The 16536-nt window shown below is 37.1% G+C and overlaps 1 protein-coding gene across 2 annotated transcripts; it reads right to left on the bottom strand.

Annotated features, from left to right (window-relative positions):
• Positions 1-1937: 1937 nt before the first annotated feature.
• On the bottom strand, positions 1938-8372 carry LOC110101875 (ABC transporter C family member 3). Of its 2 annotated transcripts, XM_028697583.1 has the most exons (11): positions 8195-8358; positions 5823-7073; positions 5516-5602; positions 4764-5420; positions 4524-4688; positions 4141-4435; positions 3829-4043; positions 3273-3578; positions 3141-3204; positions 2811-3050; positions 1938-2246 (listed from the first exon to the last, which is right to left on the bottom strand). In XM_028697583.1, exons 2-11 carry the CDS (start codon positions 6954-6956, stop codon positions 2122-2124), a joined length of 3288 nt encoding a protein of 1095 aa, XP_028553416.1. In that variant the 5' UTR covers positions 6957-7073; positions 8195-8358; the 3' UTR covers positions 1938-2121. The 2 variants fall into 2 exon arrangements, with proteins under 2 accessions (XP_028553416.1, XP_020685616.1); XM_020829957.2 differs by having other exon boundaries at positions 5823-8372.
• Positions 8373-16536: the final 8164 nt, after the last annotated feature.

The following is a 16536-nucleotide window of genomic DNA, read 5'->3' on the forward strand; positions in this document are numbered from 1 at the left end:
TTTTAAATTTTTTGGTGGGGTGGTGGGGGGGGAGGTTAAATCACTTAATGGTTCCGCCCATGGCCGGAAGGACGAAGGCACGAAGCTTTTGGATTGATGTGCATTTCATTGGATGTGCATAAAGACATGCTCCATATAGCTATATATATATATATATAATTCTTCATGCTGTTTTTTTTTTTTTACATTTAGGCTATTTAAGACAAATTCACACATACACCACATACACATAGACTCGAACTTTAGACCTCTTGGTTGGAAGCCTTAGCTCTCAACCAATAGGCCAAAGATAGCTGTGTCTTCATGCTGTTTTAAAGATCAACTTGTTGATATAAGCATAGAGTAGGTTTTAGGAGAGGCTCACTTAAGACTTGAATATTTTTTTAAACAGGCAAAAATGCTACAATTTATAATTGGAGGCCGAAGACACAGGTGTAAGTGAGTTAAGCTGGCTCATGAGTCTGCTCGGATTCGGCTCAATAAATTATTCTTGAGCAACTTTGATAAACTAATTTGTCAAATTAGAGCCAAATTTAACTTGACTCGTTAACTCGTGAGCCAGCTCCTTAAAAATTTATTTACATAAAATACAATTAAAATGTATTAGCATTTGAGATTTTAAATGCAAAGTTGTTACAAATATTTTTTAAAAAGGCTAATTTTTTTATGATAAGAGACTTTTTTTTATTTTTTTATTTCTCATGATAAGAGACTTTTTTTTATTTTCATATTTCTCATTTCGTTTTAAAATTTTATTATAATAAATATTTTAATCATAAGTATTGTTCACTCTTTTATAATAAGTTGTCTCGAGCTTATTAAAAAAAAAATTGAGTTCAAAATCGATTATATATATGCATTTGATAATAAAAATATAATTAATTTAAGAAATGTCGTTTGATGTAAGATAGATTGGCTATGGCATGTTTATGATAATTTAAATGGATAGCATTGCCAAAGTATAGTTTTTCATGTAGTATTTTACCTCCACCATATCCTACGAATACGAGTAATTATTACGTCCGGACAAAAAATCGGAAACCTGAACGGATACTGAGCAATATTGAGTGCTCAATACCGAGTTTTAGGTGATGTGGTGCCTATTTATTGGTCTCTGGACGCGTCAGATGACCAGACGTAATAATTGCTCTACGAATAGGGGCAGAGGGTGGGCCAAGGACATCTGAAATTATTTGATGTAATTTTATATTTTCAAACAGAGTGATAAAATCTCTAAGCTACACTCTCTAGATTTATTTTTACTCTTATTTTCTCTTCCTATTTTACCATTTTTTTCAATGAACCTAATAATGATTTAACAAATTTAAAAAGTTTTCTAAACAATTATACCGTTAATTTTAATGATTCTAAAGAGAATCTTACATTTGAAAATAATGCTTTAGCTATTGATTATTTATTTATATAACATTTAAATTTTCATATATTTTTTATAAGATCTAAAATTTCAAATAACGTCAAAATTTAGGTATAAAAATATATATTTTATTTTAAATAAATAAATATTAGTAATAAATTTTATATATTTTAAATATTAGGATGCTGTAGAAGCAAATGTAAACATTTAGAGGTTAGTGTTATAAATACAAATTAATAAAAAATGCTAACAAAATGAATAAAATTTAGGGTTTAGATATATAAATTAAGTCTAAAGCTTAAAGCATTCTAATTTTTCCTCCAATGGTTTCTCTTTGTTTTATGCTATCAACCGATAATCTTAGGCTTCCTTTGTGACGGCTTTATAAAACAATTTTTTAGTAATAAAATTTAATTTTTTTAACTAAAAAGCTGTTTTAAACAGTAGTAAAAAAGCCGCCCCTGGGACGACTTTCTTACTATTTCTTATTGCTTTAAGAAGCGTTAAAAAAGCCGTCCCTAACAAAACTATGATTATGAGAATAGATAATAAGCACATAAAATCATATAATGCAAGCCTAACAACGAAGTGCTGCAAGCTGAATCATTTATTTATATCATATTAGCAGATGCAACAAAAAATAATACAGAGATTACAAAAATGTAGACAAAAACAAAGAGATTGGAGATTCTTACTCCTCACAACAGTTGGAAATGGAACCTAAAGAAGCTGTAAATTTGTTCCATCTATAAATTATCAAGCGTAGCATAACTGGAGCTTGATCTCATTGAATATTCTGCAACCAGTTTGGCAAACAAGGATGACTTGTTCTCCAGCAGTCTTGCTGGCGGATCGTGTTCGACTATCAATCCTGCACAAGATATTTGGATCCAAATATTAACAAGCCTTAGTAGCTAACTAGAGATCTCAAAAACATAAAATTATAGCTATGAATGAAACAAACTTAGATTTGATTCATCAATATCTTAAGATAAGCTCAAAGTCGAATGTGCGACTTTGAGCTTATCTTAAGACATTGAGTCACAATGCAAGCTCAAACCGTTCAGGCTTGATATGTTTTCGAGCAAATGATTATTGTTGGTGTAAAATTCTTAGCCTTAAATGAAAAAAATTACTCGGAACGAAGACTAAGAGCATCTCCAATGGAACGGCAAACAACTGTTTGCCGTTCTTCCAAGCGGCAATTCTTACCGCATTTCATCGCGGATGAACAGTGCGACGCCAATATTTGCATTGCACTGTTCATCTGCGCCATTTTTTGGTCTCTACCGAACTTGCCGGAGAAACGCGCGAAAGAAGAGAACGACCGTTACGGGGCAAAAATGGAGTTCAATTGGAGATGAATCATGGCATTTTTTTTGTTTCACGATATTTTGGAGTGAAAAATGAGATTTTCGATTTGAGATGCCCTAACCGTTATCAAGAAGTAACACCATATCACTGTCTAAAACTGATGTTATCCGGTGTGCTATTGTGATGACAGTTGAATCTAGGAATTGCTGTCTCAGTGTTTTCTGAATCAGGCTATCAGTGGCAGTGTCAACTGAAGCAGTTGCTTCATCAAGAACTAAAACCTTGCTTCTTTTCAGAATGACTCTTCCAAGGCATACCAGCTGACGCTGACCCACACTCCAATTATCACCATTTTCAGCCACTGAAATTTGAAATTTATTAACTATAAACTACCAAAATGACCAAATCAAAAGAATGAAAAATTTTCTAGAATACTGCCTCTGTATCTTACCTATTGAGTCAAGCTTCTTTTCTTTCTTTCGAACTTCATCTCCAAGCTGACAGCAATCCAAGGCCTGAAACACAAAAAATTACTACTAATGGTTGAAAATCAGCAGAGTTCATAATTAGGAAATTAAAGTACCTCCCAAATTTGTTCATCTGTGTACTCTTCAAGTGGATCGAGGTTGGTGCGCACGGTTCCCTCGAACATGGTTGGATCTTGTGGGATAATGCTTAATTTTGATCTCAGATCATGTAATCCGATGGTTGAGATGTCCAAGCCATCAATATAAATCTGTCCAACCGTAGGATCAATGATGCGGAAAAGTGTCTGAATCAGGGTAGATTTGCCACTGCCGGTTCTTCCAACAATGCCAGTCTTCAAACCTCCTGGGAAAGTGCAGGTTAAACCCCTTAAAACGAACGGCATGTGCAGGGCATAGCGGACCTGTTTTTGAATCAATTAGTGGTTGGGAAACATTTTTGAGCATTTAGCACTCTACCAAAACCTTAGAAACTGTTATAAATGGCATTCTTACTTAGAACATCAAGTTCCAACTAATAAAAGGTTTAGAGAAGAGGTCTATGTGAAAATTGTTGTGAAACATACAGTATTTATTCTTCTTGGTACTACAGGTAATAAAGGTAACAATCCATGAATCATTATAATGGGATTTAAGTTTAAGATGGAAGACAACCTGCAAATCACGGAGATCCACTTCTCCCTTAGATGGCCATTTATGATCTGGTCTGTTTGTTTCTACAATAAGAGGTGGCTCACTAGGAACGCTTGTATACTGCAGTATCCTCTCCACTGATATTATTTTGTTTTCGAGATCACAGAGAGTCCATATGACCCAAGCCTGTAGCATATTTAGATTAAGTCCATATGTCACTGCGAGGCCCGCAATCCCTGACAGGAGAAAACCCAAAAGCAAAATGAAGAATGTGTTAATTGAATCTCATGTATCAGTTGCTCCACTTAATTAGAGAAGATAGCTACAAATTACCTGGATCAATAACCCCTTTTGGCATGCAAATCAATACTATCAAAGAAAAAGCAAACATTATTGATGATAACATGTCCAAACGAAAGCAAAGCCATTCCCTAGCACCAGCACTATGAAACTTTGGTCGTGAGAATTCATCCATTCGATTTGAATTAATGCATATAAATCTAGATTGCTGGTTGAAGCTTCTAATGGTTGTTGATCCTGACAATGATTCAGCAAAATGTTGTATGATTGGAGCTTTACACACTCCCATCAACCGCGCTAGTTCTCGTGCTGTATCAATGTAATATTGCTGAAGTAGAAAAGCAGGCAAATCAATGTTCATTCTTTCACAAATCCATCAGCTTCACTAATCCAATCAACTAAAATGAAGACAATACCTGATACCAGATGCTTATTCCAATAACTGGAACAAAGACAATAAAAACCTGCCAAGCAACCTGTGACATGACCGCTATGATTCCAATGAGTTGTATGATTGAAAATGCTAATGACCCAGTTTGAGAAGGTATGTTTGTATCGACATCGCTTTGATCAGTTGATGCCTGTAGAAAAGAAAAAAAATCAAATAGATAAATTGCATAAAATAATCTAAAAAAGTTAAAATTGATATTACAAACCCTGTTCAAGATGCGACCGCTTGGAGTGGAATCAAAGAAGGACATAGGAGCACGGAAGATACTGAAATGCATTTTATCGAATAAGATTGTTGCAGTTTTGTATCCAGCCATCATAAGTAGAAATGCTCTGATGAGGATACAAACAGAGCTGCCCATGGCTAATGCAACATAAACATAGAGAAGTGTAAACACACTAACTGGAGGATCCATATCCTTTGACACAGGAGCTGCCCAAGCCATCCAGTAATTGCTACCAATTTGAAGGACTTGAAAAAGTATTTGTGCAAATAGTATTAATGGTACAAGAGCGCCTTTATAAGCTGTTGTGATATACTTCCAATAGACCCAAAATCCAACTCTTCCTTTCTCCCTCTCTTCTTCTTGCACAAGCTGGCCCTTTTGCATATCTCTCTCTTCTAATTTAGAATTTTGAGCATCTTTTGGCTCTTCAGTCTCAGTTTTCTTGCTGCTTTGGGTGTTGATGGAGCTGTCTTCAATTGTATTGATTGAATTTTCATTAGCCAGATGGCCCAGATCCATACGGTCAATAGCTGAAAAAGCTTCCTTGTGAGCACCTACTAATTCCATGAAGTCACTTCCTGAAGTGATTATATCATCATATTTGCCCATTTCAGTAATTTTTCCATCTTTCATAACCTACCATGAAACTCAATACTCTTATTCTTTTTCACAGCTCAAGTGCATAACAATGAAATATAATTGAAGGAGAAAAGGAAAGTTGAGAGACTCACTAAGATAAGATCAGCAGAAGGTAAAAATTCCACCTGATGGGTAACATAAAGTACTGTTTTTGAAGCCAAAATCCCAAGCAAGCATTCCTGTAAATAGAAGAATGATTAGAACGATTTAAACACTAGAAAGTCAAGATTCACATAAAATATGAGCTTTAAAAGGCGTGTTATTACAGTCAAGACGTGTGGTTTAAATCATTATAAATCAATATTGAGCATTGATCATACACTCATCAACCAAGAATATATGGGTAGATATTTTGAATTCAGAATATGTATGCAAAATTTACGCTAAGAAAACACACACCTTAAATAGATGGGATCCAGTGTGGGCATCAACAGCACTAAATGGATCATCAAAGAGATAAATATCAGCATCTTGGTATAAAGCACGTGCAATCTGGATCCTTTGTTTTTGTCCTCCGCTAAGGTTGATTCCTCTCTCTCCTATAATTGTCTGGTCACCAAAAGGAAGAATTTCCAAGTCCTTTTTCAATGAACACGCTTCAAGTACATTCTCATATTTCTCCAAATCCATCTCCTGACCAAAGAGTATATTGTCTTGAATTTTTCCACTCTGTATCCATGGCGTTTGTGCAACATAAGTCGTTGTCCCACACAACTTCACCGTTCCGACCATTTTAGGAACCTCTCCTAAGATGCAAGCAAGCAAAGTAGACTTCCCTGAACCAACAATTCCACAAACAGCTACTCTCATACCTTGCAATACTTTAAAATTTAAATCTTTAACAGTAGGAGACTCAGAAGGGTCCCATGAGAATGTCCCGCCACTCACTTCAATTGCCACATTAGAGCTACCTCTAGGAAGTTTCTCTACGGCATCCTGTTGCAAATCCTCAAGACAAAGGAATGAGGATATCCTATCGAGTGAAACTTTGGTCTGAACAACCATTGAAATTGTATCAGGAAGAACGTAAATAGGTTCTTGCAGTACTCTAAATGTTGCGAGTGCTGAAAGAACCTTTCCTGATTCTAATGGTATCCCCATAAGCACGCAAGCTCCAAAAGTTACCACAGCAACAAAAGTAGGTGCACCCCAAAACACAAATGTAGTCAATGCTGATGTATAAACATACTTTCTCAACCAATTCGTCTCTTTTTTCCTCAATTCACTTATCTTCGACAAAAACTTCATCTCCCATCCTTGGAGCTTGAGTATTCTCATGTTTCTTAAAATCTCTGAAGTGGCTTTCATCCTTGTGTCTTTCGATTCCATCATCTTTTGCTGGTAATTCTCTTGCATTTTCCCCAAGGGAACATTGGCTAACATAACAACAAAAGTGGCAGCTAAAGCAGCCAATGAAGCAAGGCCTAAGCTGGAATACAAGATCAACAAAGCCAAAGTAACCTGAATTGGAACCATCCATAGGTCATGCATATACCAACTAAAAAGTGAAATTCTCTCAGCATCTACACTCATGATATTGATGATCTCTCCTGTGGTACGACCCTGCCTTGCACGGCTCGACAAGGTAAGGCCTTTTTGATATATAATAGATATCAGGAAAGCCCTGACTCTAACACCAACATGTTGCAACTGAAAAAACCAATGCCTTTGTGAGAGACATTCGAAGAATTTTGCTACTATGAATGCCACAACCAAAACATAGCCTTCATATTCAAATGTTTGGTTACCGTTAAGATACTGAACAAAGAAATCAATCAGGTAGGGACCAACATAAGTACATAGTGTATATAATAGTGCGTAAACAGCAGTAACCAAGACATATCCCCAAGCAGCTAAGATTAATGCCTTTGCCAATTGGAACGAATAAATTTGAGCCGTGCCATTGCTGTTTAAACTTCCATTGCTATCTAAACTACTTTTAGTGCATGATTCAAGCTTGCTTTTGAAAATAGGGAAGACACCATCAACTCTATCACCGTCATCTAGCTGAGGAACATCTTTAAGATCTATAGTTTTCTTATGACCAACAGATAGTAAAGGACCCACCCAAGAGAAGGTGAGAATGCTAAGAAAACTTGCATTCGTTAACAAAGAGACATTTCCGATGTCACTTTCACTCTCATTGAGTTCTTGATTAGAACTGATATCCCCATTCAAAAGAGATTCATGGAGAATGTTGCTCTCCTCTTCAACCCTCTTCCCAAAAAAGCCAGCATAGTTAAGAAGCAAAGCAGAAAAAAGAGACACAAAATCCAAAACCCACATATGTGTGCCCAAAAGACCAAGCTTTCTGTAACAAAACAAATCTAGTAGAACAGAAAAAAAGGAGATGAGAAAATAGAAACCCCACCAAATCCGAAGAAAAGCAGGGAATCTTGTCTCAAGCAATGGGTTGAAACAGTAGTGAAAATAAGCAGATATGGCAAGCCAAGCGATTGCCCTGACACCCAAATCCACTTGAGTGGCAAGATGTACATAAGAAACCCCACCACCATCAATATACCAGAAGTGATCAAAGATGAAGACAGACATATAAAACAAACATAATATCACACAAATTAAGGTAGCAATTTTGTAATGCAAAAATCTAACTTGTTCCATTCCACGTTTACCGGAACTTCGACCACTAATCCTCCCCCAAAACCAAAGAAAGGAAATGGAAATCAAAAGCAAAAGATGGAAAGCTGCAGAGAAACCATGAATAACGGTGGGTTCGACGAAGAACCATTCGTTTTTACCCATAACAAGACCTGTTTCTTGTAAAGATGCCATCTTTACTGATCAGGGATTGTAAAGATGGATTTCTTTCTTCAATATCGCCCCTTAATCGCGGAGATTATATAGGCTACGAGTTAGAAGACGGCTCCTTGGTGGGCAAGATAACCAATTTGCGCCTCTTTTTGTCATCATCCCCGTGCGAAATTAATCGAGCCAAATCTTTTTTTAACATAGAAAATGACAGAATCGTGATTTCCGAGCAAAGCTCTTTAGGGTATCTTTTTTAAAGAATCACGCGCGAATCAAAATAAGAATGGATACCTGTATATACTATATACACATATATTAACCGTAACAAATGGCCTTAAATTTAATAATTTAATTTTTAAAATCTTATTAAACTTTCCAAACAAACATGAAAGGTACATCCGAAGAGATTTTTTTTAGTATATTTTTTTTTTGGGAAAATTTGGGGCTTAAGCCCTTCTATTAAAATCAAAATCAAAGATTACAACAAAACTTTATCAATTACAAGTAAGACCAGTATACCCCCAAAAAGAAAAGGAAGTAACAAATTATAAAAGGCGGAAAATAGGACTCATAATACATGACTACACCATTGATCAAATAACATCAAAAAAACATCCAAACGAATGCTAGGTATAAAACCCAGCAACAGCAGCAGGAGCACCGGTTGCCACAAGGAAACAAACCACCAAAAACCAAGGACCCTCACAGTGTCCCCAACATCCATGATCAAATCGAAATCGGTCAGCATAGCACGCCCTGGTTGCCCAAAGACCATCCGAGGAGGTGCTTGGTGTAGTCCATAGCTCATCATCGTCCAAGCCGCCAAAAATAACCCAAAAATGATCTCTAACACAAAAATTGATTGCTGCCAAAACAAAGAACCAAAAAAGAACCCAGTCCTCAACCACACGAAGCAGCAGAGAAACCAAAACATCAAAAACATGTCCAGATAATTTTCGACAGGTGGCACAAACAAGATGTTCCAGTTATCCCAAGAAAGCCAGAATTTCTCCAAATTTTCCTTCCAGGCCATCATGATTCTTCCAGTTTTTAACCTTGACACAAACCGCTACACAAATATCATCACATACTTGATTAATGCTCTTTCTCACGTCAGAAAATCTCCTCTGATTTCTTTCTCTCCAAAGGAAATAAACCATAGCTGCAATAACAAGAGAAGCAATCTTTTTCTCTAACACAGCTAAAATAGCATCGTTCCACATAAAATCATACACATGATAAAGGTTAGGTCTTAAATAGAAGGCATTAGTAGCCGGCAGAAGCTTAGTGAGAACTCCAAAAGAAAAGTCACACCCAAAAAATAAGTGCGAGTGAGTTTCAGCATGACACGAACAGAAATTGCACAAAGGATTAACCTGGAGCCCTCTCCTAATCAATGAATCAGCACACTTAAGTTTCCCAAGAATCGCCATCCAGGCATAACAAGCAAAACGAATGGCGTGTTTTTTATGCCAAGCATACTTATACCAATCCACATTGTCTAAGGAAGAGTAGAAACGGGAAGAGAAAAACTTAGAAGTAGGCTTAGAAGGTCCAACCCACATCAAGTTATCAGTATCTAGAATCGGAATGCCCAAAATTCTGGAACGAATATTAATAGGCCAAGATCTGGGAAGACTCCATCTCCCATTCATAATCACGTCCTTCACACAGCAACCCATACCAGATGGGATACAAAAACTATTACCCAGCGGCTCACCATAGAACCAAGAGTCCCAAAACAAAGAGAAATTGCAATCAGTGCCCACCTTGAAGCTAACCAAATCCTTAAAACCAACAGCCTTGCAGCATATATATTTCCAAAATTTAGAAGCCGAAGAAGGAAGAGGCTTCCAGGGAGATTCATAATTATTCTATAATTGTTAGTCACATGGCGTTGCATGCAACTACAACGAGCTAGAGAGATCTAGTCTATTAAGCCAAAGATCATCAATACAGTGGAGCCTACTGGAGCTATGTAAAGCATAAAGTATTCAAACGGCTAAGAAAATATTTGGACGGCTTTAGATTTTGACTTCATCAATTTCCCTTTGCTGCATTCGCTTTAATGGAGGAGTAGAAAAGGTTGAGGATTGCATTCTTGAAGTCGGCAGCCAGTTAAAAAAAAAAACTAACATTTTGTTTTGGGTAGATTTCTTACAACTTTCTAAAGTCATTTTTTTAGTAAGAAAATTTTATGCTAAAATGTTTGAGGCAATTTTTTATTACAATTTTTTTTAAAAGAATCTGTACTAAAAAATAGTTTTAGAAAACAGCAAAAAAGTTATCTCAAACAAAGAGACAACTTTCTTATTATTTTCTAAAACAGTTTTCTAACACAAAAACAACATCAAGCCTTTGTCCCACTACATTGTGGCATAATTTTCAATTTTTTTAATTGATTTATAAAGCAGTAAGAAAGTTGTCCCAATCGAAGCCTACGTGCTTCTAAAAGCAGCTTAATTTTTGTATTAAAAAGTTGCTTTAAGAAGCATTGAGAAAGTCGTCCCAAACGAAGCCTAAGTCTTTGTTTGAGACTGTTTTCTTACTATTTTATATTTTAGACAACAACTATAATTTTTATTTTGCCACTTTTTTTCTATTTAATAAATTTTTATGCTAGGAAATTATTTTCTACTCCAACTTTCAAAAAAGCTATTTTTTCTGCAACAACTTTATAATTAACTTTATAAAAATTTTTAGCCAGTACAAACAGATCCTATGTGAAACAAATAAGATAGTACAACTTGCTTGTATAATGTTTCAGCTTTAAAAAAATAAAAAAAAATAAAAAAAAAATGTTTCAGCTTTCTTTAAAGTTGAAAAAGGATCAATTCAGTTTTTATTTTTTTCTTTTGAATAAATTATCAACATTCAAATTCTCTAAAATATGAAAGCTAGTCATTAATTAAAATTGTAGTTTCTGATATGTGAACTGTTGCAGTAGCTGTTCATTACTTTGCTGCAGGCTGTGATAAGCAAATTATTCTGAATTTTCCTTTTCTGAAAAGCGGAAAGAATGAAAGCCTTCTCATGCCTCTATTGAGGAATAATTATTATGTCCGGACAAAAAATCGTGGCTCTCTGCTTAATCCAAGAGGACCAGTTGTCCTGTAACCTTCCTAAATTATCATTGGCATCTTTCAGAGCAGTATTCAAGCCATGATCAAGAGGATTACATTGAATTTCATTAAGGAGATGAAGCTGGGTCTTTTTAGCCTCAAGGATAGCCTTGGAAAGAAAGGAAGAAGAAGACCAATTCTTCTTTTTAATCTCCATTTTGACTTTCCTTAAACAGTTGTATAAGGCAAAGATAGGGCTGGCAGTGTAAGGTTTGTCAAAAGCATTAATTAAAATCTCCCAAAAACCATCCTGATTAAGCCAAAACTTTTTAAACATGAATCTGGTGAACTTCGTATCATCATGTTTAGATATCAAAATAAGAGGAGAGTGATCAGAACCATTGGGAGGGTCAATTTTATAGTAAGCAGTGGGAAAGTAATCCATGAAAACTGAATTTACCAAGACCCTATCAAGCTTGATGTGGATAGGAAGATCCACCCTTTGATTATACCAAGTAAATAAAAGACCAACCGAAGCTAGGTCTTGTAAGCCACAGTCAAAAATACAGTTATTCAACTCATCCAGTCTCCCCTGAAACAGAGGAGCACCACCAACCTTTTCAGATTCAAATCTACAGCAATTGAAGTCGCCCATAATAACCCAAGGAAGGTTAATACTGTGAGAAAGCATCAGGAGATTGTCCCAAAGCTCTTTCCTGTCTTCAGGTAGATTGGCAGCATATATAACAGTTAAGGCAATTGGAGGAGAAGAACCCGCAGAGAGTATACCATGAATGATTTGAGAGGAGTAGAAAGAAGGAGAAAATGTCACCTGCGTCGGGTCCCATTTAATCCAGATTCTACCCGGGGAAGAATGACTGAAATTGTCACAACATTGCTCATTCTCAAAGAGAGAATGCGAATGCACAAACCACGGATCAGAAGCCCAATTAGGATGAATTTTGGCTTCCAAAACAGCAATAAGCTTAAGACTATGAGTTTTAATAAGGTCTTTACACATACCAACCTTAAGAGGGTTATTGAACCCCCTCACGTTCCAGGAGGCAAAATTCGGCAAGGACATGAGTTAACGAGAGTTTTTTGCCTTCCTGGCAGTGGACTTGGTTTTGGATTTTTTTGGCGGGGATTTGTCTTTCTTCTTAGAGGAAGATTTAGAAGATGAACTAGCTGACTGTTGATTATTGGATTCAGTTTTTGAGGCGCTAGAAGGATCCTCAACCTCAATATTTTCATCCACTTTCACATCCACCGGGTTTGAATTATCCATCAGAAGAGAAGCAAAACTATTAGCAAGCACCACTTGGGAAGGTAGAAGACTTTTTGTAGAGGATGGAGGTTTAGGGGGAGAAGTATCAATGTTAGGAAGATTTAGATTAGGGATATCTAAATCAATCTGAGAAGAATTGGGATCTAGAGTCGAATCCCGCTGGGCATTTTGCGGCACTATAGCAGAAGGAGATGGGGTTTCGGAGGTAATAATGGTAGAGGGAGGATTCTGAATCGGATTGTTTACAAGAGATGAGTTTCTGGAGGGAGGAAGTGGCGGTTTGGAGGTTCCAGTAGGCCTTGGAGTTGGTTTTCTGCTCTTGCTTCTCCCACGAATCACGCGCGGAGGAAGCGTCAGTTTTGGGTTGGGATTAGAGGAACAGAGAGCAAACGGGTGAAACAGAGAGCCGCATCCCTCACAAGGACTGGGCTTCCAGTCATACACGACTTGAAGGTTCAAATCTTCTCCATCCATATCAAGCGGAATAATTTCTGGTAGAGGCGAATTTTTGCTGATTTGAACACAAACTCTAGCGAATGTCAATCTAGTTCTTCTAGCACTGAGGCTATCAACAGAAATGGGAATACCAATGTAGCTAGCAATTTTAGATATACCAGAAGGTGTCCATAAAGCAAGGGGTAGATCCAAAATCTTAATCCAAATGGGGATAAGAGCAGATTCATCCCTTTTTGGCTTAAATTTTGGATTCCATTTCTGCAAAACGAAGGGTTTACCGAGAAGGAACCACGGACCGCCCGAGAAAACCATCTCCATATCTTCCGCAGAAGTGAATTTGAGGAGGAAGAAGCCATCCGCCATAGAAAGAAGAGAGAAGGAGCCTTTCAGCATCCAAGTTTTGTTCATCGTAGCAAGAAGTCTCTCGTAATAAGGACGCTGTCCTAACGAGTAACCGATGAGGGAGTGTGTCCATATGGTAGCTCCTTCCGAAAAATCTGCTGCCTTGAAAGAGAGCTTTTGGGTCGGAGAGACAAAGGACATCGGGAAATCAAAGTTGTTAACTGAGGGGTTGGCCAGATTATCAGCATAAGAGTGGGGAAGGGGCTTTGGAGCTGCACCCAGGACAGACTTACCCGGTAGAGGGGGGAAATTCGCTGCGTCCAACTCCATGGAGAGATGGAGGCGAAGCAACGGCCGAGGCGGTCGGGGAGGAGAGGTAGGAAAAACAAAATCGCCAAACAAGCAAACCCTAGCGGAGCGAGACTATCCACATTCGGAAATTTTTTTTTTTTAGTATATTTTTAAAAAGTCAATTTATAAAAAGAAATTTGTTTAGTACATAAATATGCTGATGAATTGCGTTTAAAAAAAAATTAAAAAATGAGCAAAATCGGATCATAGAAATTTGGTTTCTTATGAAAGGAGATGACAAAATTTCGGTTCAAAAAAAATTGTCTCGTCGAGCCGTTCAATTTGACTATAAGCATGCCCAGTTTGGAAACCGTTTAGTAATCCAAATTATGATTTGAACCTTCCAAATTGCTTCGAGTCTTTGATTCAGACTCATTTGTACTAGGATATAGTTGAATTTGGTGTCATTGGGTTCATATTTTTGAGACATTTAGTTCGACTATAAATTTGTTGAAATCAAAGTTAAGATAATCTCTGATTTAATTTTTGAATATTCCAACTTGATTTTATCCTGGCATGAAACTCGAGGGAAAATTACGTTGGAAATTTCAAAAATTAAATCGGTGACCATCTGAACTCCGATTTCAACAAATTTATAGTCGAATCGAACGTCTCAAAAATACGAACCCAGCGACACCAAATTCATTCGAGCTCAAATGAGTCCAAATCAAAGACCCTAAGCACATTTCGAAGGTTCAAACCATAATTTGGATTACTAAACAGTTTCCAAACACGACATGCTCGTCGAATCGAGCAGCTAGACGAGATAAAACAAACGAGCCAAAAATTGCCGAATTCTGATATCATCAAGATAAGCTCAAATTTCTTATTATATATTTATTAATAAGTTATTAAAATTTATATTTATTTATTTTTTAGATTAAGAAAACAGTTAATCTCTTTATAGAAAACATTTTTAAAACAATATATCATTTATAAAAAAATTATTAAAAATGAATCTAAAATAAATAAATTTTAACAGTATGCTTAAATATTTATTCTCGATATTTGTATTAACAGTATGCTTAAATAAAATATCTATTGTGAAAAATATTATTTCAAAACATAAACAAGTTATTGAAGTTTATGTAAAACATTGTTTTAACACTTTAATCATACTAGAATACTATTTTTTAGAGTATAGAATATTTTTTATTCAATAAAAATTGCACATTCCAAAATATGTGTTGGAAAAGTTTTAAAAAATATTCAAAATATTAATATCTTAGTCTTTATAATATATAAAATATTACGTGATGAATGTTTTACTAATGCAAAGTTATAATCATTTTCAATAACAAAAATACAAATTTAATAGAGAAATTCAAAAAAAAAAATTGTATTTTTGAAAACTAAAATAGATATAATGTGACCTACATCAATCTAGACTAGGGGTGCAACCGAGTCAAGCCGACTCGCGAGCCGGCTCGAACTCGACTCGGTAACGAGCTCGACGAGTCAGGCTTATCGAGCTCGCGAGTCGAGCTCGACCACGAGTTCGAGCTCGAGTTCGAACATGTATCGGACTCGGCTCGTCGGCTCGACGAGCTGCTCGACAGCAGTGCACGCGGAAATCCAATTCTCATGAGCGGGAAATCCAATTCTGGCAAGCGGAAATCCAATTCTGGCGAGCGGGAAATCCAAATCTTAGAGCACGCATGGATCTAGACGGCGGACGAGCTCGATACGACGTCGTCGGACGCGACTAGAGCTCGGAACGACGATGGCTTTACTCAGGACAACGATGGTTCATGGATGAGCTCGGGATGATGGATCTTGGTGGCAGAGCTCGTCGAATCTCGACTTGGTGGCAGAGCTCGTCGGATCTCGTCGTGGCAGAGCTCAGGCGACGGATCATGACGGCGGAGCTCAGGAAGATTACGGACAAGCTCTTGATGACGGTTCTTGACGCCGGATGGGACTTTGAGTTCGGGACGACGACTCTCTGCTCGACGAAGGACGAGCTTTGGATGCCAATGGACCTCGGGATGACAGATGCGACGAAGAGTGACGGAACTCGGGACGACGGAAGAGATGACGGGCTCGACAGTGGAGCTCGACGAGCCGCTCGACTTGAATTCGAGTCGAGCTCGAGCTCGGGTTTTGATAGTCGAGCTCGACTCGAACACCCCCTAGCTCGAGCTCGACTCGACTCGTTTGCACCCCTAATCTAGACAGCTTACCCAACTTGGATGACAACTAAAAATGATCTAAAGAGGCTCAAAAAAGAGTTTCTCTCTCTAGAAAGCCTCCAAATCCCTCTCTCTCTCCCTCTCTCTCTCTCTTTTTACGCGTCTATATGATGTGCTAGGAATGAATGAAAAAGTGGTTTTAAAATATATTTTACGTACAAGAGAAGATCTAAAAAGGATGAATACATCAAAAAGGAACAAATAGCTGTTCGCAAAAATAAACCCAATCAGGGAGTGTGAGAATAAACCACCGGGCTCAGGAATTGCAACTCTCTCAACCTGGTTGCAAAAGAACAATAGCCATAGCAATACTGTCGTCCAAAGGGGAAAAAAGTAATTATATCATCTTTGCCCAACAACCGCATAAATGTTGACTGTATAACGAACAAGACAACAATAATAAATCGAGAGGAAGCCAAGACGCCTATCAACAGAAAAACCAGCACAGAAAAATCGAACATAACAACATCGGACATATGAATCACCCTTTATAGCAAATCCAGCAGCAAATAACCATTTTTCCATTTCATAACCTTAGTGAAAACAACAGCCTTTATCTTGAGAGCCAAGATAGTAGAAGAAACATAAATCATGCCAAACCTCCTATCATTCCGTTTCTCTCCAAATATGATATACCTAGCAATAAATAATGA

The sequence above is a fragment of the Dendrobium catenatum genome, unplaced genomic scaffold, assembly GCF_001605985.2.
Source record: "Dendrobium catenatum unplaced genomic scaffold, ASM160598v2 fragScaff_scaffold_974, whole genome shotgun sequence".
Taxonomy (NCBI): domain Eukaryota; kingdom Viridiplantae; phylum Streptophyta; class Magnoliopsida; order Asparagales; family Orchidaceae; genus Dendrobium; species Dendrobium catenatum.